The 23,718-nt window shown below is 37.1% G+C and overlaps 1 protein-coding gene across 31 annotated transcripts in view; it reads left to right on the forward strand.

Annotated features, from left to right (window-relative positions):
* The window catches only part of CSPP1 (centrosome and spindle pole associated protein 1), a 131,016-nt gene that overhangs the window by 56,430 nt on the left and 50,868 nt on the right, over positions 1-23,718 (forward strand). For all 31 annotated transcript variants that reach the window (XR_013397299.1, XR_013397298.1, XR_013397300.1 and 28 more), the window contains 2 exons: positions 12,432-12,561; positions 18,232-18,379. Coding sequence is in view for 26 of the 31 variants with exons in the window: in XM_077943734.1 (XP_077799860.1) it covers positions 12,432-12,561; positions 18,232-18,379 (278 nt within the window). In the remaining 5 variants the exon portion in view is untranslated. The remainder of the gene's footprint in view (positions 1-12,431; positions 12,562-18,231; positions 18,380-23,718) is intronic.

Here is a 23,718-nt window from a genome sequence, read left to right on the forward strand (position 1 = left end):
GTGTAATTTTTTTAAGAACTACTGTACTGTTTTCCACAAGTGCTATACTTTTTTATATTCTCACCAATAGGGCACAAGGGTTCCAATTTCTTCACATCTTTGCCAATATTTATTTTCTTTTTCTGTTTTTATAGTAACCATCCTAATGAGTATAAGATGGTATTTCATTGTAGTTTAAATTTGCATTTCCCTAATGATTAGTGAGGTTGAGCATCTTTTCATATGCTTATTGGCCATTTGTATATCTTCTTTGGAGAAATGTCTTTTCAAGTACTTGCCCATTTTTTAATTAGGTTGTTTATTTTTTGTTGTTGAGCTTTCAGAGTCCTCCATATTACCTGGTTATTAATACTATGTCAGGTATTTGATTTGGAAATATTTGCTCCCATTCTGTGTTGATATTGCCTTTCGATGCATAAAATTCTTAAATTTTCATAAAGTCCAGTTCATCTGTTTTTATTGTTGTTGCCTATGCCTTTGGTGTCATGTGTGAGAAATCATTGCCAAATCCAACATCCTGAAGCTTTTGCCCCATTTTTTCTTGTGAGAGTTTTATAATTTTAGGTCTTATGTTTGAGTCATTTTGAGTTTATTTTTTAATGGTATTGCATAAGGGTTTGTCTTAGTTATTTTGTAAGTGGATATTCAGTTTTCTTAGCACCATTTGTTGGAAAGACTATCCTTTCTGCATTGAGAGATACTGGCATTCTTGTTGAAAATCATTGGACCAAATATACGAGAGTTTATTTCTGGGCTATTTATCCTTTTCCCTTGGTGTGTATGTCTTCCTTTATCCCAGTACCTTAGTATTTTGATTACTGTTGCTTTGAATGTTTTGAAATCAGAAAATGTGAGTCCTCTATCTTTGTTCTTTTTCAATATTGTTTTGGCCATTTTGGATTCCTGGAGATTCCGTATGAATTATAGGATGAGTTTTTCTATTTCTGCAAAAAAGTCATTGTGATTTTGGTAGTGAGTGTATTGAATCTTTGGGTAGTTTTGACATTTTAACAGTGTCACGTCTTCTGATCCATGAACATAAGATATATGTCCATTTATTTATGTCTTTTAAAATTTCTTTCAGCAATATTTCGTAGTTTTCATTGTATAAGTATACATCTTCCACTTCTTTAGTTAATTCCTAAGTATTTTATTCTTTTTGCTGCTTTCATAAATGGAATTCCTTTCATAATTTTCTTTTCAAATTGTTCATTGTTAGTGTTTAGAAATGCAGCTGATTTTTGGGTGTTGACTTGTATCCTGTTACTTTACTGAATTCATTTATTTTAATAGTTTTGTTGTAGAATCTAGGATTTTCTGCAAATAAGATGGTAAGATCTGTGAACAGAGATAATTTTACTTTTTCTTTCTGATTTGGATACTTTTTATTTTATTTTATTTTATTTTTGAGACAGAGTCTTACCCTGTCACCCAGGCTGGAGTGCAATGGTGCGATCTGGGCTCACTGCAACCTCCGCCTCCTGGGTTCAAGTGATTCTCCTGGCTCAGCCTCCTGAGTAACTAGGGTTAAAGGCGTGCACCACTATGCCTGGCTAATTTTTTGATCTTTAATAGAGATGGGATTTCACCATGTTGGCCAGGCTGGTCTCGAATTCCTGACCTTGTGATCCGCCCGCCTCAGCCTCCCAAAGTCCTGGGATTACAGGTGTGAGCCACCACACCCGGCCCCTTATTTTTCTTTCTTAATTACTTTTTTAATTATCCTGACTAGAGCTTCCAGTACTACGTTTAATAGAAATGGCTAAAGTGGGCATCCTTGCCTTATTCCTGATCTTAGAGGAAAAGTCTTTCACTGTTGTATATGATGTTTGCTGTGGGTTTTTCATATATGGCTTTTATTATGTTGAGGTAATTTCATTCTGTTACTAGTTTGTTGAGTTTTAATAATGCAAGTGTTAAATTTTGTCAAATGCTTTTCTGTATTGAGATGATCATGTTGGGTTTCCCCTTTATTCTTTTAATGTGGTATATTGATTGATTTTTTTTATGTTTAACCATAACCATCCTTGTTTTCCAGGAATAAATTCCACTTAGTCATGGTGTATAATTATTTTAATATGCTGCTAGATTTGGTTTGCTAGTATTTTGTTAAGGAGTTTTGCATCAGTGTTCATATGTGGTCCTGTTGTAGTTTCCTTATGGTGTCTTTTTCTGGCTTTGGTATAAGCACAATGCTGGGCTTATAGAAAGAATTAGGAAGTGTTCCCTCCTCTTGAACTTTTTGAAAAAGTTTGAGAAGGGTTGATATTAGTTCTTCTTTAAATGTTTGATAGAATTCACCAGTGAAACCATAAGGTACAGGGCTTTTCTTTGTTGGGCGATTATTGATTACAGATTCAGTCTCTTTAGTAACTAGTTATAGGTCTATTCAGATTTTATTTTTCTTCATGATTTAGTCTTGATAGGTTTTTATTTCTAGGAATATGTCCATCTCATCTAGGTTGTCCAGTTTGTTGGCATATAATTGTTGATAATATTCCCTTACAGTCCTTTCTTATTTTCAGAAGATTAATAGTGATGTCCCTTTGTGAATTTCTGATTATATTTTATTTTTTATATTTACTTATTTATTTTTCTGACCTCATTCTTTCCATCATAGAATTCCTGATTTTAATAGAAGATTCAGAGCCTTCTTGTTGTTCAGTGTAGCTAAACATTTGTCAATCTTGTTGGTCTTTTCAAATAACTGTTGGTTTGGTTGATTTTTTTTTTTTTCTGTTGTTATTCTAGTTTCGATTTCATTGATTTCTGCTGTAATCTTTTAAATTTCCTCCCTTCTGCTTACTTTGGGTTCCGTTTGCTCTCATTTTTTCTGGTTTCTAGAGATGAAAATCTAGATTATTGATTTGGTATCTTTCCCTTTGTTTGGTATATATACTTAACAACTATAAGCTTTCCTCTTAGTACTGTTTTAGCTACATCCTTTAAGTTTTGATATGTTGTCTTTTCACTTTCATTACTCTCGAAATATTTTCCAATTAAAAATTTCTTCATCAACCTGTTGGTTATTTTGAAATGTGTTGTTTAATTTCCACATAATTGTGAATTTCCCAAGTATCCTTCTGTTACTCATGTCTAATATAATTACGTTGCAGTTGGAGAACAAACTTTGTATCATTTCATTCAGTCCTTTTTAATTTATTGAGGCTTATTTTAAGACCTAACGTAGTCTGTCCTGGAGAATGTTCCACATGCACTTGAGAAGAATGTGTATTATCCTGTTGGTGTGTGTATTATTCTGTAAGTGTCTCTTAGATCTGGTTGGTTTATAGTGTTATTTCTTGTATTTCCTTGTTGATCTTGTGTAGTTGTTCTGTTATTAGAAGTGAAGTATTTAATCTCCAACCATTACTTTGTGTGTGTGTATGTTCTGATATACAGTCTTGCTGTGTGTGTGTGTGTGTATTCTGATATACAGTCTTGCTCTGTCGCCCAAGCTGGAATACAGTTGTGAGACCATAGTTTGCTGTAGCCTCAACCTTCTGGGCTCAAGCAATCCTCCTACCCCAGCCTCCTGAGCAGCTAGGACTACAGCCATGTGCCACTGCGCCTGACTGATTTGTTTATTTTTTGTAGAAACAGGGTCTCCCTGTGTTGCCCAGTGTGATCTTGAACGCCTGGCCTCAAGCGATCCTCTTGCCTCAGCCTCCCAAAGTACGAGGAATACAGCCATGAGCCACCACACCCGGACTCCAGCTATTATTCTTGACTTGTCTATTTTTCTCTTCAATTCTGTCAGTTTTTGTTTCATTTCTTAGGTCTCTCTTTATATGCATATGTTTATAATTGTGTCTTACCGAAGATTTGACCCTTTTATTAGTATCAGAGAGTCTTCTGTGTCTCTGCTAATAGTTTTTTTGTCATAAAATGCTTTTAGTTCTAATATAAATGTTGCTTTTCTGGTTCTCTTTTAGTACTGTTTGCATGGTGTATGATTTTTCATATTTACCCTCAATTTATTTGTGTCTTTGAATCTATAAAGATGTCTCTATATAGACAGAATGCAGTTACTTCCTGGTTTTTATGTTTGCCATTTTGCAATTTTTTTCTATATGTCTTATGTCTTTTTATTCCTTTAATCTTCCTTTATTACCTTCTTTTTCTTCTTCCTTTTTTTTTTTAAGAGACAGGGTCTCATTCTCTCGCCTAGGCTGGAGTGCAGTGGTGTGATCACACAGCTCATTTGCAACCTCAAACTCCTGGGCTCAAGCAATCCTTCCACTCCAACCTCCCAAGGAGCTGGAACTACAGGCACATGCCACTACGCCTGGCTAAATATTTGTATATTTTGTAGAGATGGGATTTTGCCATGTTTCCTAGTCTGGTCTCAAACTTCTGGCTCAAGTGATCCCAGCCCCACAAAGTGCTGGGATTACAGGCATGAGCCACCGTGGCCAGCCTCTTTTTTTTTTTTTTTTTTTTTTTTAGATGGAGTCTTGCTGTTGCCCAGGCTGGAGTGCAGTGGTGCAATCTCGGCTCACTGCAAGCCCCACCTCCCGGGTTCATGCTATTTTCCTGCCTCAGCCTCCCGAGTAGCTGGGACTTCAGGTGCCCACCACCACACCCGGCTAATTTTGTTTTTGTATTTTTAGTAGAGACGGGGTTTCACCATGTTAGCCAGGATGGTCTTGATCTCCTGACCTTGTGATCCGCCCACCTTAGCCTCCGAAAGTGATGGGATTATAGGCATAAGCTACTGCGCCCGGCCTATTAGTTTCTTTTATGTTAAATATTTAATAACATTCAATTTTGATATTTTTGGTGTTTTTTGCATAATTTTGAGTTTTTTTGTGGTTTTCCTACAGATTAAAATTAATATCTTAATTTAAAATAAATGAGTTTAGTTTAAGGGCAACTTAATTTCAATGGTACACAAACCTTTTCTCTAATATAAAGTCATTCCTTTTCTCTACTTGATGCTATTGTTGACATACAGATCACACTATTATACATTTAAGTCTCTCAACACAGTTTTATAATTATTGCCTTATGAAGTTGTCTTTTATTTATTGATTGATTTATTTTTTGAGACAGGGCACAGGCCAGAGTGCAGTGGCATGATCATAGCTCACTGCAGCCTTGAACTCCTGAACTCAAACAATCTTCCCACTTTAGCCTCCTCAATAGCTGGGACTACAGGTGTATACCACCAATGCCCAGCTGATTAAAAAAAAAATTTTTTTTGTTTTGTTTTGGAGATAGGATCTCGCTGTGTCACCCAGGCTGGAGTGCAGTGGCATGATCATAGCTCACTGCAGCGTCAAACTCCTGGATTCAAGGGATCCTCCCACCTTAGGCTCCCAAGTAGCTACTACTCCCACTACGCCTAGCTAATTTTTTATTTTTTAAGTTTTTTGTAGAGACAGGCATCTCTCTTTGTATCCCAGGCTGGTCATGAACTCCTGGCCTCAAACCACTTGGTCTCCCAAAGTGCTAGGATTATAGATGTGAGCCATTGTGCCCATCCGTAGTTATCTTTTAAATCAAATAGAGAAGAATAAAGTTACAAACGTCTTTACATTTGTAATATCTTTTATATTTGCCCATGTAATTATCTTTACTGGTGTTCTTTATTTGTTTGTGCTTACTTCAGTTGCTGTCAAGTGTTCTTTCATTTCAAGCTGAAGGACTCCCTTCAGCGTTTCTTATAGATCAGGTCTCTTAGTGATGACTTCTCTGAATTGTATTTAATAATGTCTTAATTTAGCTTTTATTTTTGAAGGATAATTTTGATAGTATGGAATTGTATTGGTTGGCATTCTTTATCTTTTAACACAATATGGCATCCCCTAGCCTTTATGGTTTCTGATAAGCTGTTAATCTTACTGAGGATTCCTTGTATGTGATGAATGGTTATTCTCTTGCTTTCAGGATTTCTCTTTGTCTTTATCTTTCAACTGTTTGACCGTATAGGTGTGGGTCCCTTTGAGTTTTTCTTACTTGGAGTTTGATGAGCTTATTGGATCTGTAGATAATATTTTTCATCAAATTTGGGATATTTTTGCCCATTATTTTTTCCAACATTCTTTGTGTCCCTTTCTCTGTGTCTTCTCTTCCTGAGACCCCCATTGGTACACATGATGGTGTGTCACAGAATATCCGAAGCTTTGTTCATTTTTCTTCAGTCTTTTTCTTTCTGTTCTAGACTGGGTAGTCTCAATTGACCTGTCTTCAGGTTCACTGATTGTTTCTTCTTCCTGCTCAGATGTGCTCTTGGCTCCCTTTTCTTTACAGTTATATTTTTCAGCTCTATCATTTTTATTTGGTTCTTTTACAAGTAATTTCTGTCTCTTTGTTGTTAATTTTATTTGGTAAACATTGTTTTCACAATTTAATTCTTTTTTTGAGACAGAGTTTCACTCTTGTTGCCGAGGCTGGAGTGCAGTGGTGCAATGTCGGCTCACTGCAACCTCTGCCTCCCAGGTTCAAGTGATTGTCCTGCCTCAGCCTCCCGAGTAGCTGGGATTACAGGTATGCGCCACCAGGCCTGGCTAATTTTGTATTTTTACTAGAGACAGGGTTTTGCTATGTTGGTCAGGCTGGTCTCCAACTCCTGACCTCAGGTGATCTGCCCGCCTCGGCCTCTCAAAGTGCTGGGATTACAGGCGTGAGCCACTGTGCCCAGCCACTTTATTTCTTTAGACATTTTTTTTTAGTTCTTTCAACATATTTCTAATAACTGAATAAAAATCTTTGTTGATTAAATACAAGGCATGGTATTCCTCTGAAATTTTCTGTTGACTTCTTTTTTCACTGTATGTATGGCTTATAATTCTCTATTTCTTTGCAAGTGTCATAATTTTTTTTGTGAAAACTGAACATTTAGGAAACATAGTGTGGCAACTGTGGAAATTAGATTCTCATCCTTGTGGTTTGTTGTTGTTGCTGTTTTCTAAGTACCCTTTGTAAAGTGTGTATTCTTTGTCATATGTGACCACTGAAGTCTCTGTTAGGATAGCTTAATAGTTCATGATTAGACTGAGATTTCTTTAAAAGCTTTGACCCAATAAACCTCCCAGCCTGTGCCAACTGGTTCTGTGTGTGTGTGCTGGGACATGCTTTTAGCTTTCACATCCCACTTGCACAGGGCCTCAATGCCAGCCAGAAATGAGAGGTGTTCTCAGAGCTTCCTCGGGCATCTGTATAATTGCACATGCATGTGGGTTTCTAAATTCTCAGGAATGTGTTGGAGTTTTTCAAGGCCTCATGGGCATGTTATTTCCCAGATTTTTCTTTTAATTTTATTGGTCAGCTTTTTGCTTGCTCTGGCTGGTATCACTGTTTTAGATAGCTATGATGTTAAGTAATTACTGCTGATTGTTTTATACAAAACCCCAGGATAGAGAGCTCTGAGTCTGGTAAAAATAAAGATAGACCCTGTGAATGGGGCTTTTCCTGGGAGCTGCCAGACAGGTCAAAAGTGAGATTTTTCTAGAGATTGGATTTTTGGGGAATTCCAGACCTATTCTACCTGTCCAGTGGATACTAGATTACTGGTTTTCACAGCAACTGTCTTTGGGCAGCGTTTAGATTTTAAGTTTATGATAGAGCTAAGGAGAAATTGAAAAGTAAAGGGCAAGTTCAAATGCCACAAAGTTTGTTTTTCTTACTGAAAACCAACCTTAACATAAAAACAAAAACTCTCCTTGGATTGTTCCAAGCCTTCCATGAATTTCCAAATTACTTAGCTCAGGCTGCTATAACAAAATATCATAGACTGGGTGGCTTAAACAACAGACATTTTTTCTTGGTTTTGGAGACATAGAAGTCCAGGATAAAGGTGTCAGCAGATTTGGTTCCTGATGAGGGCCCTTTTCCTGACTTTGTCATTGTATCCTCACGTAGTAGAGAGAGCAAGGTCTCTGGTCTTTCCCCCACTCCATTTCACCCCTCCCCAGTTTTTCTTAAGTACACTTAATCTCGTCACGAGGACTGTACCTTCCTAATCTCATCTAAACCTAATTACCTCTCATAGTCCCCAGCTCCAAATACCATCAGAATAGTACGCAGGGCTTTGATATAAGAACACAATTCAGTACATGGCACCAGAATTATTAAAAAGTTGGTTTTGACAATTTTGACTCGTGTTCTCGTTGCTTTAATGGAGTAGCAGGTTTTCTTAAAGTTCTTATTCTGCCATTCTAGAAGTGCTTTCTATAAATCAGTTTTATAACATTTTCATCCTTCCAATAAGATCCCTCATGCCCATTTATAGTTAATCCTAATTCCCATCCTCAGTATAGTTGTTTATAAGTTCTTTTCTGTTAAATTTTTCTGAAGGCCACATTAAAAAGTGTAAACTTGTTATAAAAGTTAGATAACTGAGTGACCAGCTGAATTATCTTACAAACCAATGACTTTCAAATATCTCTATTTGTTTCCAAGCATTTTAGCATGAGAGGTGGAAGGAACCTGTGACTCTGTGAGCTATTTTGATGTACACACAATCTGTCTTCTTTCCATTAACTTCATTAATTTAGCACACTTTATTTTTTGTATCATTTGAGAGGATGGTAAAGATTTTGATTAGCTTTAGTCTTTCATAAAGATGGGTGTGTTATTATATTTCTAGTGTAGCCACTAAAAGTATAGGAACAAAAGGTACAACTTACTACAGTAATAGAGCAAAAAATTCAAAAAAGAAGAACCAAAATAGAATTGGGAAATTGTTTGTTTTATTAACTGTCTGATCTTTTTCAACTTTGGTGATGGAATAAGTTAAGAATTTGTTGGCTGGGTGCAGTGGCTCATGTTTGTAATCCCAGCACTTTGGGACACCAGGGTGGGTGGATCACCCGAGGTCAGGAGTTCAAAACCAGCCTGGTCAGCATGGTGAAACTCCATCTCAGATTAACTGGGTGTGGTGGCACATGCCTGTAGTTCCAACTACTCGGGAGGCTGAGACAGGAGAATCACTTGAACCTGAAAGGCGGAGGTTTCAGTGAGCCAAGATCACGCCTCTGCACTCCAGCCTGGGTGACTAGAGCGAGATGCCATCTCAAAAAAAAAAAAAAAGCTTCTTGGCCGGATTCAGTCTTATACAGACTAATACAGAGTGTGGAATGAAGGAATACTCTCCAGTTACTATTATGAGACTTTCATAATCTTGATACTTAAACCTAGTAAGACCAGTATGAAATGGAAAATTACAAGCTAGTTACACTCATTAGCACAGACACAAGAATCCTAAAACTGAACCTCAAAGTATAGAGAAAGGATTATTGATCTTGAATTAGAATTACTCTCGAATATAGGATGATTAAATGTAGTAGAGTATATCAGTTAAGAGCCTAGACTTCGGAGCCTGATTGCCTTGGTTTGAATCATACTTTTACCATGCATTAGCTTGAGGTATATTTCTTACTCCTATTCGTTGTCTGTTAATTGGGGTAATAATGATATCACCTCATAGGGTTTTTCTGATGATCGAATGGTTAAAATATGTAAAGTGTTTAGGACAGTGTCTGAATACTAGGAGCTAATTGGTGTTAGATTAAATCAACTACTGTAATCTACCATGTTAACAGAATAAAGAAGAAGGCTGTATGATATCCCAAAAGGCAAAGAAAAACCATTAAAATAATTTCATTAGTGATTAAAAATGTAATAAAGTAGGTTAGAGGGGAGCCTATAAACATGAAAAACTTACATCATGTATTTTATTTAATGGTGATAGATTTAAAACATTCCTTTTGAGATTCTATCATTGCTTCCTTTCACAGGGCTTAATAATTTCAGCAAGGCCAAAAATAAGAGAAAGAAAGGAAGGAAGATAGGTACAAGGATTAGAAAGGAAGAGAGAAAACTGCTGTTATTTGCAAAAGAATATATGGTTAATATTGGAATTAATATGAAAGTTTTCACAGAATTACTGATTACAAAATCAATATATCAAAAGCAGTTGCAGGAAATGGAAGTTCCTTAAAAAGAATATGACACTGCGATTCCATTCCTAGTCATGTAATCAAAAGAAATAAAAATACATGTAGATGCAAAGACTTGGATGTGAATGTTTATAGCTGCGTTATTGATAATAGTCAAAAAGTGGAAACAATTCAAGTGTCCATCAGTGAGTGAATGGATAAACAAAATGTGTTATATTCATGCAATGAAGTACTATTCAGCAACAAAAAGTAATGAACTACTGATATAATACAGATGAACCTTATAAATGTTATGATAAATAAATCTATACATGTATACTATAGTGGTCCCATTTATATAAAATGTCCAGGAAGTGCAAATCTATAGAGACAGAAAGTAGGCTACTTAATTAATTACCTGGGGTTGGGGGTTGAGTAGGGGTTGATTGCATATGGGTATGAAGGATATTTTTGGGTTATAAAAATGTTCTAAAACTGGATTATGGTGATGGTTGCACAACTTTATAAATTTACTAAAAATCATTTGATTGTACACAGTTGACCCTCAATAACACAGGTTTAAACTGTATGAGTCCACCTACATGTAGATTTTTTTCAACCAACTGCAATAGAAAGTACAATAAATAAAGTGAGATGTGAAATCCATGTATGTGGAGGGCCTACTTTTCTTATGTGGGAGTTCCATAGGGCTCACTTTGGGACTTGAGTATACTCTGATTTTGGTATAGGCAGAGAGTCCTGGAAACAATCCCACAGAGATACCAAGGGATGACTGTACTTAATACCCTAATCATTTCCTTCCTTTCATCCTGATCTGACTACATAAATCCTTAAACCCCCTTTTTGGGGGAGTCAGGGAGGAGTTGATAGATAAAGGTTAAGAATTTGGGTCTGTGAGTATGTGGGCGATATAGACAGGAGGGATCATGAGTGAAATAGATATTGAGAGAACCAATCCACCATATAATTTATAAACAGTATATTTTGAGAGAATGAGTTTACTCACATAGACCCTCTCAACCTTGTTTAGTCATTTACCCAAAAAGAGCCCCCTTGCTCTGAAAAAATAAGAAGTCAGTTAGGAACTATTTGATCTAGTTTACCTCATCTTCCCTTTTACCTACTCGTAATCCAATGTGATAGTATACACAAACATACTTGTTTATCTTAATAAAAGATTGTAAGTAAGTTAGAAAAGGTAAATACACAATGGAACTGATTTTTTAAAGCAGTGATATTTTTGGAGAAGAGAAAGCTTTTTTAAAATTTTAAAATCAGGCTGGGCGCGGTGGCTAATGCTTATAATCCCAGCACTTTGGGAGGCTGAGGCGGGTGGATCACTTGAGGCCAGGAGTTCAAGACCAGCCTGGCCAACATGGTGAAACCCCGTCTCTACTAAAAATACGAAAATTAGCCGGGTGTGGTGGTGGGCACTTGTGGTACCAGCTACTCGGGAGGCTGAGGCAGGAGAATTGCTTGAACCCGGGAGGCGGATGTTGCAGTGAACGGAGATGGCACCATCGCTCTCTAGCCTGGGCGACAAGAGTGAAACTCCATCTCAAAACAAAACAAAACAAAAAATTATAAAATCGATATTTGAATTTATCTTTTATAATGTAGATTTCTAAAATGTTTTACTGCCTTCAAAGTCAGTATATTCCTGTACTTAAACATGTGTTATGTTGGCTGGGTGCAGTGACTCACGCCTGTAATGCCAGCACTTTGGGAGGCTAAGGCAGGAAGATCACTTGAGCTTAGGAGTTCAAGACCAGCCTGGGCAATGTAGGAAGACTTCGTTTCTAAAAAAAGTGAGCCGGGTGTGGTGACGTGCACCTATACCCTTAGCCACTTGAAAGGCTGAGGTTGAAGGATCACTTGATTCCAGGAGATCAAGGCTGCAGTGAGCTATGGTGGCGCCACTGCACTACAGCTTGGGTGACGAAGTAGGACCCTGTCTCAAAAAAAACCAAAAAAACAGCACTTTATTGCTTGTGATTTATATAACAAGAATATGTTTAAAATTTTTTCTTTTATGTTTCCTTGTGAGTTTTTCAAAAATTTTAATTTTATTTGAGATAGTCAGACTTTTTCCTGTAATTACATTGTTTTATTCTTGAAATAGCTAAGAAGTAATTTTATTAGTAAATCATTTAAAAATAAATCTTTAGTTATTGTGTTACTTGAGGGACTTTGGCTGTGTTATTATTTCTGTATGTTCAGGAAACTGCCTAAGTCACATGTGTACTGTTCAATGAATTACCACAAACCTTTTTCACTCCTGTGTAACTATTACCTAGGTTAAGAAATAGATGCAGTAAATTTGAAAGTTGCAAGGATTGTCAAAACAAAGGCAGAAAGGAGCTAAGGAAAGGGCCACTTACTTAAGGATTCCTCTTTAGCCTATAGAGAAATATCCTTCTGTATTTTTAAATGTATTTATATGCCATGCTATTTCAAAAAACTGTTGTGTTTTCTTCTTGCTTTGACATCGATGGATTTAAATTATTTATTGTGTATTTGATGTAGGAATACGGTCGGACAGAATGAACTGAAGATTACAAGTGATCAAGTGATAAATTCAGGATTGATTTTTGAAGATAAACCGAAACCTTCCAAACAGTCACTTCAGTCTTACCAAGAGGCTTTGCAGCAGCAGGTATTGATTCATTTACTCATTTACTGTTGAACATCTTAAGTGTATGCATGGTGTGGTCCCTTAGAGCTCAGAGTGTGGCAGGGGAGGGGAAAAAACCAGTTAATTATAATTCAAAATGCTGAGTTTTGAAGTGGATACAGTAAAATGCTCTTGGAAGCATAGGATAGGAAAAATAATTGCCTGGGGCAGTTGGGAGAACTTCACGCAGTGGCTGATATTTGAGCTGCATGTTGTGCAATGAATACATTAGAAGTTGCTGGTGTATACAGAGAATGGAATTGGTGTGGAAGAAGGGGCTGGAGGGTTAGATTGTTCTAGTAGATTGTGAAGGACTAGCTAATAAGGGGTTTTCAGTTTCATCTGGTTATGGGCAGCTGAAGGAAGGAGATTTTAAGCCAAGAAAAGTATGAAAGGATTGGTTGCTTTGAGCAGATTTATCTTTTATGAAGATAATTGGTTGTGATTTGGACAATTGGGAAGAGATGTGGCAGGGAAATTATTTAGTAGATAGTCCAATAAGGAGGTGATGAGGCCCTGAACCAGATGGGGATGTTGGGGAAGACATCTAAGAGACAATTCTCAGGTTTCATTGACAGGACTTAGATATAGGGAGGGAGAAATAACAGAGGGTTTGAAGATGATTCCTAGGAGAATAATGAGGCTATAAACCAAAATAGAGAAAACAGGAAGTAGTTCATGTTTACAGAGGAGGATAATGGATTATTTTGTAGTTTGTAATATTTGCAGAGAATTTAAGAGTAACTATCAAATGTGTGGGGTTCTTTGTGGGAATTCCCTTAACCTCTGAGAGGGCCCTGGGACTCTAACTTAGTTACTTTTCTATAGAATTCCACTTGGATTTCTTTTAAAAGTACTTTTGTTCAATTTTTACGTGGGCAACTTTCTTGAAAGATTTTTAAAATTACAGAATTACCAAAAATTTTTGTATGTTAGGATTCTACAAATAAAAGACTGAATTTTAAATTCAGAATCTGTTTTTGAATGAGCATGTTAAAAACACCACTGACAAAACTAGATTTTTCGACGATAGAGGTCTATTTGATGTGTGTGATGACTTCTTTGGCTGTGCTGGAGCAAAAGGTTGCTTAAATTTACTGTGCATATAGTTATGAGTTTAAAAGTGACTTTCCAAAATGTAGACACTTGTTTATTGTCTATCCGTATGTCTCTACAGAACAACCCTGTGCTTATACTTAGTGATGATAAGAATCCGTTTGTTTTTTTACTGAATACAGCTTTACAGAAATATTGCAGGTTTGGTTACAGACCACCGCAATAAAGCAAATATCACAATGAAATGATTCACATGAATTTTTGGTTTCCCAGTGCACGTAGAGTTAATCTTTACACTATACTGTGGTCTGTTAAGGTGCAACATGTCTTAAGGTACGTAAACTTAATTTAAAAATACCGTATTGCTAAAAAAAATTTAGCAAGTCATAATCCTTTTGCTGGTGGAGAGTCTTGCCTCAATATTGATGGCTGCTGACCGATCAGGGTGGCAGTTGCTGAAGATTGGATGGCTGTGGCAATTTCTCAAAATGAGACAACAGTGAAATTTGCTGCATCAGTTGACTCCATTCATAAAAGATTTCTCTAGGATACGATGCTATTTGATACCATTTTATCCTCAGTAGACCTTCTTTCAAAGTTTGGAGTCCTCTCAAAACCCTGCTGATGCTTTATCAACTTAGTTTATGTAATGTTCTAAATCTTTGTTGTCATCTCAACAATATTCACAACATATTCACCAAGAGGAGACTCCATCTCAAGAAACCACTTTCTTTGCTTATTCGTAAGAAGCAACTCCTCATCCATTGAAATTTCATCATGAGATTGCAGCAATTCTCTCAAGTCTTCCATGCCTCACTTCTAATTCCAGTTCTCTTACTATTTCTTCCACATCTGCAGTTACTTCTACCACTGAAGTCTTGAATCCCTCAAAGTCATCCATGAGGGTTAGAGTCAACTTCTTTCGAACTTCTGATACTGTTGATATTTTGACTTCCTTCCATGACTCACAAATGTTCTTGATGGCATCTGGAATGGTAAATTCTCTCCAGAGGACTTTCAGTTTAGATTTCCCAGATCCATCAGAGGAATTACTGTTTGTGGCAACTATAGCTTTATGAAACATATTTCCTGAACAGTAAGAATTCAGTGTCAAAATTACTCCATGAGTTAATGGGCTACAGAATGGATATTGTATTAGCAAGCATGACAACAACGTTAATCATCTTGTATATCTAGCTCTTGATTGACCAGATGCATTGTCAATGAGCAGTAATATTTTGAAAGGAATCTCTCTTTTTTTTTTTTTTTAGTAGTAAGTCTCAACAGTGGACTTAAAATACTCAGTAAACCATTCTTGAAACAGTTGTGCAGCAATCCAGGCTTTGTTGTTTCCTTTCTAGAGCATAGGCAGAGTAGATTTAGCAGCATCCTTTTTTTTTTTTTTTGAGACGGAATCTCACACTGTTTCCCAGGCTGGAGTGCAGTGGTGCGATCTCAGCTCACTGCAAGCTCTGCCTCCCAGGTTCACGCCATTCTTCTGCCTCAGCCTCCCGAGTAGCTGGGAGGGACTATAGGCGTCCGCCACCACACCTGGATAATTTTTTTTTTTTTTTGTATTTTTAGTAGAGACAGGGTTTCACCGTGTTAGCCAGGGTGGTCTCCATCTCCTGACCTCGTTATCCACCTGCCTCGGCTTCCCAGAGTGCTGGGATTACAGGCGTGAGCCACCATGCCTGGTTGATTTAGCATCATTCTTAAGGGCCCTAAGGTTTTCAGAATGGTATGTTAGCATTGGCTTCAACTTAAAGTCACCAGCTGCATTAGCTTCTAATGAGAGAGTCAGCCTGTCCTTTGAAGCTTGAAACCAGACATTGACTTCTCTTTACTAGCTATGAAAATCTTCTTTTAATACAAGGCTGTTTTGTCTCCATTGAATATCTGTTGTTTAGTGGAACCACCTTCATCAGTTATCTGAGCTAGACTTTCTGGGTAACTTGCTGCAGCTTCTCCATCAGCACTTGCTGCCTCATGTTGTACTTTTTTATTTTTATTTTTGTTTTGAGACAAAGTCGCACTCTGTCGCCCAGCCTAGGGTGGAGTACAGTGGCACGATCTTGGCTCACTGCAACCTCCTCCTCAGCCTCCCGAGTAGCTGGGACTGCAGGCACCCACAATCACGCCCAGATAATTTTTTTTCTTTTCTTTTTTTTTGGTATTTTTAGTAGAGGTGCAGTTTCGCTATATTGGTCAGGGTGGTCTCGAACTCCTGATCTCAGGTGATCCGCCCACCTCGGCCTCCCAAAGTTTTGGGATTACAAGTGTGAGCCCGGCCCATGTTGTACTTTTATGTTATAGAGATGGCAGCTTTCCCCCAACTTCATGAACCAACCTCTGCTAACTCGCAGGTTTTCTTCTGCTTCCTCACTTCTCTCAGCCTTTATAGAATTAAAAAAAGTTAGGGCCTTGCTCTCGTTTAGGCTTTGGCTTAAGGAAATCCTGGGCTGGTTTGATCTTCTATTTAGACCACTAAAACTTTCTCTATAACAGCAATAAGGCTGTTTCACTTTCTTATCATTCATGTGTTTACTGGAGTAGCACTTTTAATTTTCTTCAAGAATTCTTCCTGTGCATTTACAACTGGGCAAAGTGTTTATTTAGCATAGGAGGCCTAGCTTTCAGCCTATCTATGCATTTGACAAGCCTTTCCCACTAAGCTTAGTCATTTCTCACTTTTGATTTAAAGTGAGAGGTGTGACTCTTTCATTCACTCAAACACTTACATGCCATCGTAGGGTTATTAATTGGCCTAACTTCAGTATTCTATCAGGGAAAAGAGAGACCCAAGGAGAGGGAAAGAGACAGGGGAATGGCTGATTGGTAGAATAGTCAGAATCATATGACATTTATCCATTAAATTTGCCATCTTTTGTGTGTGTGATTCATGGCGCCCCAAAACAATTACAATAGTAACACTAAAGATCACCAATTACAGATCACCATAACAGATACAATAATAATTTTAAAAGTTTGAAATATTGTGAGAATTACCAAAATGTGACACAGAGACATAAAATTATCCCATGCTGTTAGAAAAATGTTACTGATAGACCTCCTCAGTTCAGGGTTGCCATAAACCTTCAATTTGTAAAATATGCAATGTCTGTAGCCGGGCGTGGTGGCTCACGCCTGTAATCCCAGCACTTTGGGAGGCTGAGGTGGGTGGATCACGAGGTCAGGAGGTCGAGACCATCCTGGCTAACATGGTGAAACCCTGTCTCTACTAAAAATACAAAAAATAGCTGGGCATGGTTGGGGGCTCCTGTAGTCCCAAGCTACTCCAGAGGCTGGGGCAGGACAGTGACGTGAACCCGGGAAGCAGAGCTCGCAGTGAGCCGAGATCGTGCCACTGCACTCCAGCCTGGGCGACAGAGCGAAACTCCGTCTCAAAAAAAAAAAAAAGAAAAAAAATTCAACGTCTGCAAAGCACAATAAAGTGCAGCACAATAAAATGAGGTATGCCTGTATTTAATGTTGCCAAGCATTCCCCAAAGAGCGTTGATCCTCCAACCTCAGAATTTTGAGAATAGAGTTTGCCTAGGGAAAGTAGGTCTGGTAAGGTTGAGGGTAGACTTTGTGGCTGGGCATAATCCTTGAAAGGATAGATGAAAAAGGAACATAGGGAGATCTGATGGTCCCATGGAACTGTCAGGGTTAGAGAGGGAATGGCTCAGGTAGACACTGGGGGAGGGAAGTAGGAGTTAGTTGAGTCTGAAATAGCCTTAGTGGCTGGAAAGTCATTTGGTGTATATAGAGGAACAGGGGCTATGTATTCTAGCCATTGAATTATTTTTATTTTTTTTTTTATTTTTTTTTTATTTTTTTTTTTTTTTTGAGACGGAGTCTCACGCTGTTGCCCAGGCTGGAGTGCAGTGGCGCGATCTCGGCTCACTGCAAGCTCCGCCTCCCAGGTTCCCGCCATTCTCCTGCCTCAGCCTCCTGAGTAGCTGGGACTACAGGCGCCCGCCACCGCGCCCGGCTAATTTTTTGTATTTTTAGTAGAGACGGGGTTTCACTGTGGTCTCGATCTCCTGACCTTGTGATCCGCCCGCCTCGGCCTCCCAAAGTGCTGGGATTACAGGCTTGAGCCACCGCGCCCGGCCCTATTTTTATTTTTAATGTTGTTTAATTATTTAGAGACAGTGTCTTGCATAATGTTGCCCAAGCTGAAGTGCAGGGGCATAATGGCTCACTACAAACTCCACCTCCTGGGTTCAAGCAATTCTTGTTCCTCAACCATGCAAGTAACTGGGATTACAGATGTGCGCAACCACACTCGGCTAATTTTTGTATTTTTAGTAGAGTCGGGGTTTTGCCATGTTGGCCAGGCTGGTCTTGAACTCTTGACCTTGCGTGATCTGCCCACCTTGACCTCTGTAGGCATGAGCCACCACACCTGGCCTAAAGTATTTTTACATTGAGTATTACGTATTTGTGATTTTAATCTTTGTAGGGGAGTATACTGAAAAAAAAATTTTTTTTTTTCGTTTTCTAACAAAAAGTAACATCTGGTATTACTAACTTCTTGTATTGGAATACTTGTCAGCATTTATTTTAAATATGTTTTATGTTGTCAAGATTCGGGAAAGAGAAGAAAGAAGGAAGAAAGAACGTGAAGAAAAAGAAGAATATGAAGCTAAATTAGAAGCTGAAATGAGAACATATAATCCCTGGGGAAAAGGTGGAGGTGGTGCTCCTCTCAGGGATACAAAAGGAAATCTGATAAGTATGTTATTTCCACTGACTTGTTTTTAAAATAAGCTAAATTATTTTTAACTTTTTAAAAGACTGGGGAGTAGAAAAAAGTAGGAATCATAGCCTCTATAGCAAGGTACGTATGTAACTTAATGCATATGAGGTATTTTGAGAATAAATATAACAGAGGCTAGAGCGCATTTCTTCTCAGAATACTATTCATTTGTTTTTATTGTAAATATTTCATCCTCTGATGTTGATAACCCAGCTGCAGAGAAAAGCTCATGTTAGTTGATAAGTTGTTACTGAAACTGGTTCTTAGAATATTTTGTTTCCTCATAAAAAATGATAAAACCCATATTACAAGTTAAAAACTAGTAAGATGTCTTAGAAATAAAGGATCTAAAACAGTTTTGGGAGGGGATTTTGTGTTTAATTTATATATGCAATATACCTGCTCATTGCAAGAATTCCTTTGGGAAAAAAAAAAGACATGATCATAGAAACTTTCTAGCAGGTTTCGTAATTTGTTGATTTATCTTTCAATTATGTACTCTCAAAAATGTTTGATCTAGTAATCACACAACAAATACTTTGAAAGAGTGGCTTTATACAACTTGTTATATACGGTTGTCTGTTGGTACCTGTGGAACATTGGTTCCAGGATCTCCTGTGAATACCCAAATCCACAGATGCTCAAGTTCCTGATATAAAATTGGTAAAGCGTTTGCACATAACCTACACATGTCCTCCTGTATACTTTAAATCATCTCCAGATTACTTGTAATACCTAATACAGTGAAAATGCTATGTAAATAGTTGTGATCTTATATTAATTAGAGAATAATGACAAGAAAAAAAGACTTTTTACAATTTCAGCACAGATGCAAGCCTCCATTTTTTTGTTTTTTAATGTTTTTGAATTGTGGTCGATTGAATCCACAGATGTGGAACCCGCAGTTACAAAGGGCTGTTGTATATATTAGGATGGTCTCTGTTTAAGGTTTAGTTAAGCAGAATAAAAGTAGATCAAAGAGATACACATTTCATGTTCTTTAGGTATTATATATTGTAGGAATAGATGAGTGATAGAATCGAAAGATTGGATGTTGAGTTAGAATTCTTATGTATTATGCCTTTGCTTCTTTGTTAAATATTGTTTTTCTTAAAAGATATATTTGAGGCCCACTTTAATTTACTTTAATTTAATTAATTTTTTTGAGACAGAGTTTCACTCTGTCACCCAGGCTGGAATGCAATGGCACCATCTTGGTTCACTGCAACCTCTGCCTCCCAGGTTGAAGCAATTCTTCTGCTTCAACCTCCCAAGTAACTGGGATTTATAGGCATGCACCATCATGCCCGGCTAATTTTTGTGTTTTTATTAGAGATGGGATTTCACCATGTTGGTCAGGCCGGTCTCAAACTCCTGACCTCAGGTATTCCACCCACCTCAGCCTCCCAAAGTGCTGGGATTACAGGTGTGAGCCACTGTGCCCGGCCTACTTTAATTTTAATAGGTCTTTTTTTCTTCCCAAAAGATTTGTTCCTTTCCTATCTTCCTCTCATGAATAATTTTCTCACAGTTTTGAAAGAGTGGAATTCTTATTACTTTCTTTATTGATGAAATGATTTTAGATGATGCCTAGCTAACATTTCTTATTTTAATAGTTAAGTGTTTACTTGAAAATATATTAGAAAAACACAAGTTTTCCATTTATGAATAGTGCTATAATATTTTCTTTTAAACTACAGGTATTAAAGTGAAGGTATTAGTCCAGGCATTTAATGGAAAGTGCTGTAATAAACCCAAATTCTTAGAAGCTTAAGGGCCTCTCTTGTTAGGCATCCATTTTTGTCCCACTCTGATGCTGTTTGGGTGGTTCTCCTCCAAGAAGTGACTCAGGGATCCATTGTTTCATTCCTTCATTTTAGAGTCCTTTTCTTCTTGTCCAGGGACAAATTGAGGATTTTGTTGGGTCCTGGCCTGGATGTGGAGGAAGATCACTTTTGCCTTCATTCCATTGTTCAGACCTAGTTATGGGGTCTAACCTAACTGTTTGGGAGACTGGGAAGTTTAACTTTCTTTATGCTCAGGAGAAGGACATGGGATTAATAGCCATATGGGCAATCTTTGCTATAGTAAATTTAAATTATAAATTGATAGAAATATACTAGTTACCATGAAAAGTGTGCTTAACTGAGTGAAACATTGGAAAACGTTGGGATAGAGCAGTTTTCTAAAATCTACCTCTAAGATTATTTCTAGTTCAAACAATACAATTGTGGTGTTCTGTATGCCTTTAATTGGTGGAAGTAAGTAGGATAAATTTGGGTTATTGAGTTATAAAACATTATTTTAGAATTGCTTGACCTAATGAGCATGGAGAAAATGTTTCTTAGATTTCAATTTTTAATATTAATATTTAGTTGGCTTATTTAATGCCGTCTTCATGCCATGAAATAGAAAAGGCATACTATTTTATCAAATACAGTATAACTCAATGATATTTTCAAAGCAAGTAAACTCATCACTTAAAAAGAGTATCAGTTTATTTTGTATGTGGATGCTACATTTTATTTTTATTTTTATTTTTTGAGATGGAGTTTCGCTCTTTTACCCAGGCTGGAGTGCAATGGTGCAATCTCAATTCACTGCAACCTCCGCCTCCTGGGTTCAAGCAGTTCTCCTGCCTCAGCCTCCTGAGTAGCTGGGATTACAGGCATGTGCCACCATGCCCACCTAATTTTGTGTATTTAGTAAAGACGGGGTTTCACCATGTTGGTGGTCTTGAACTCCTGACCTGAGGTGATCCACCCACCTTGGCTTCCCAAAGTGCTAAGATTACAGACATGAGCAACTGCACCCAGTGTAGCTACTATATTTTAGAGAAGGCGGGAAAGTTACATTTGAAATATGTAGCATAGAGCCTAGTGATGACTAAGACCATATAACATCTGTTCATTATCTTGGCTAACTTTAATTCTGCTGCTGACTTTCCTAATTACTCCTGTTGTTCTTTTTTTTTATCTTTCATTCCAAAGATATTAATAAAATTGAATCTTAACCCTTATCTTACCTAAGAATATCTCTTTATAAGGCATAGTAATTAATGAAATATAAAAATGTGTTATTCATGCAACTGTAAGATAGTGTCACCCCTTTTAAAGTAAATACTTCTCAATTTAATTATTTGTACAGTACTTTATTCTGTTGTCTTTCTCAGTTCTTTATTCATTAAAGTTCTTTATTCAGGTTTTTATTTGAAACTTTACATGAAACTGTCCATGTCAAATGTTAAAACATATACACCAAAAGAAAAATGTCAATAAAAATAAATTAAAAGATAAAAACCACTTTGAAAGATGGTATCTCATAGTTCCAATTGATTAAAAGGATGATTAGTTAGTCAGTTCTTTTACTTTTACTTACTCGTCCACCCATGCCAATCTGTGATCTCCTTTCTGGCATGAAAATATTGCCTTTTTTCTGACATTTGTATTTTAGCATAGTGTTGTTGCATATGTCAGTAGCTTATATTTTTTTTATTACTGAATAGTATTGCATTGTCTGGAGGTACCACAGTTGTTTATCCATTTAGCAGTTGATGGATATGTGGGCTGTTTACAGTTCAAGGCTATTATAAATAAAGCTGTTAGAAACATTCACTTACAGATCTTTGTGTGAACATAAATTTTTATTTCTTTTGGGTAAGTGCCTAGGAGTAGAATTGCTGGGTTGAATAGTAAGTGTTTAACTTTATAAGAAACTGCCAGAACATTCTCCAATTTTGTTGTGTCATTTTGCATTCCTGTCAGAAAAGTATGAGGTTTCTAGTTGCTCTGAATTTTCATCAGAACTTGAAATTATGCATCTTTAAGCTTTTAGTTATTTTATTGAAAGTGCAGTGATGCCTCATTTAAAAAAAAACATTTTCTATTGTGAAATTAAGACCTAAAAGAGTTGCAAAGATGGTGTAGAGAATATCCTTCACCTTGTTTCCTGTGACGTTAACATCTTAGATAATCATGGCACAATGATCAAAACTAGAAATTAACCTAGATACAGTACAGTGCCGATAATTAAGTTACATACCTTGTTCGAATTTTACCTGTTTTTTTTTTTTTTCCCTAATGTCCTTATTCTATTTTAGGCTGTAGTCCAGGATCCTATAATGCATTTAGTTCATGTCTCTTTAGTCTCCTCCAATCTGTGAGATTCCTCTTTCTCAATCTCTGTGTCTCTTTCTCTCTCTGTTCCATTGCTGTGTATGTCTATCCTTTTGCCCATATCAGAGTCTCTTGATTACTATAGCTTTGTAGTAAGTTTTGAAATTGAAAAGTGTGAGTCCTCCAGCTTTGTTCTTTTTTCCAAGAATTTTTTTTTGAGATGGAGTCTCCCCCTGTTGTCCAGGCTGGAGTACAGTGGCGCGATCTCGGCTCACTGCTAGCTCTACCTCCGGGGTTCACACCATTCTCCTGCCTCCGCCTCCTAAGTAGCTGGGACTACAGGAGCCCGCCACCATGCCCGGCTAATTTTTTGTATTTTTAGTAGAGACAGGGTTTCACCATGTTAGCCAGGATGGTCTCAATCTCCTGACCTCGTGATCTGCCAGCCTAGTCCTCCCAAAATGCTGGGATTACAGGTGTGAGCCACGGTGCCCAGCCTTTTCAAGATCTTTTGACATCTCAACTTCTTTGCATATTTTACTATCACTATAGTAATATAGTAATATTATTATTATTATAATAAGTTATAAGTTATTAGTAAGTAATTAGTAATATAAGTAATTAGTAATAAGTTATAGTAAGTAAATAATAAGTTATAGTAAGTAATTATTACTATTATTATTACTTTGTCATGTCAAGCATGGTGGCATTTTCATTGGGATTCCTTTGACTGTATAGATAATATTGGGACAGCCAGCATCTTAATAGCATTGAGCCTCTTGATCCATGAGTGGGCAGTGTATATCCATTTATTGCTTCTAGTTAATTTCTCTCAGCAATATTTTGTAGTTTTTGGTGGCAGATCTTGGGTGTATGTTGTTGTTTCCCTAAATATTTCATGTGGTTTGAAGCTATTTTAAAATGTTACATTAAAAAATTTTTAATTCGTTTGTTCGTTGATGGTCTATAGAAATACAGGTAAATTTTGTATATTTACAAATACACAGACTGTAGTCTGTGTGCTTGCTGTTGTCTGTAGTCTGTGTGGTTGCTAAACTCACTTGTTAGTTTTAGTAGTTTTTTTGTAGATTCTTTGATTTTTAATGTAGGCAATCATAGCATCTGTCAGTAGAGTTAGTTTTACTTATTTCTTTCCCATGTGATGCCTTTTATTTATTTTAATTGCCTTTTGCACTGTTT

Source organism: Macaca mulatta, chromosome 8 (assembly GCF_049350105.2).
Source record: "Macaca mulatta isolate MMU2019108-1 chromosome 8, T2T-MMU8v2.0, whole genome shotgun sequence".
Classification (NCBI taxonomy): domain Eukaryota; kingdom Metazoa; phylum Chordata; class Mammalia; order Primates; family Cercopithecidae; genus Macaca; species Macaca mulatta.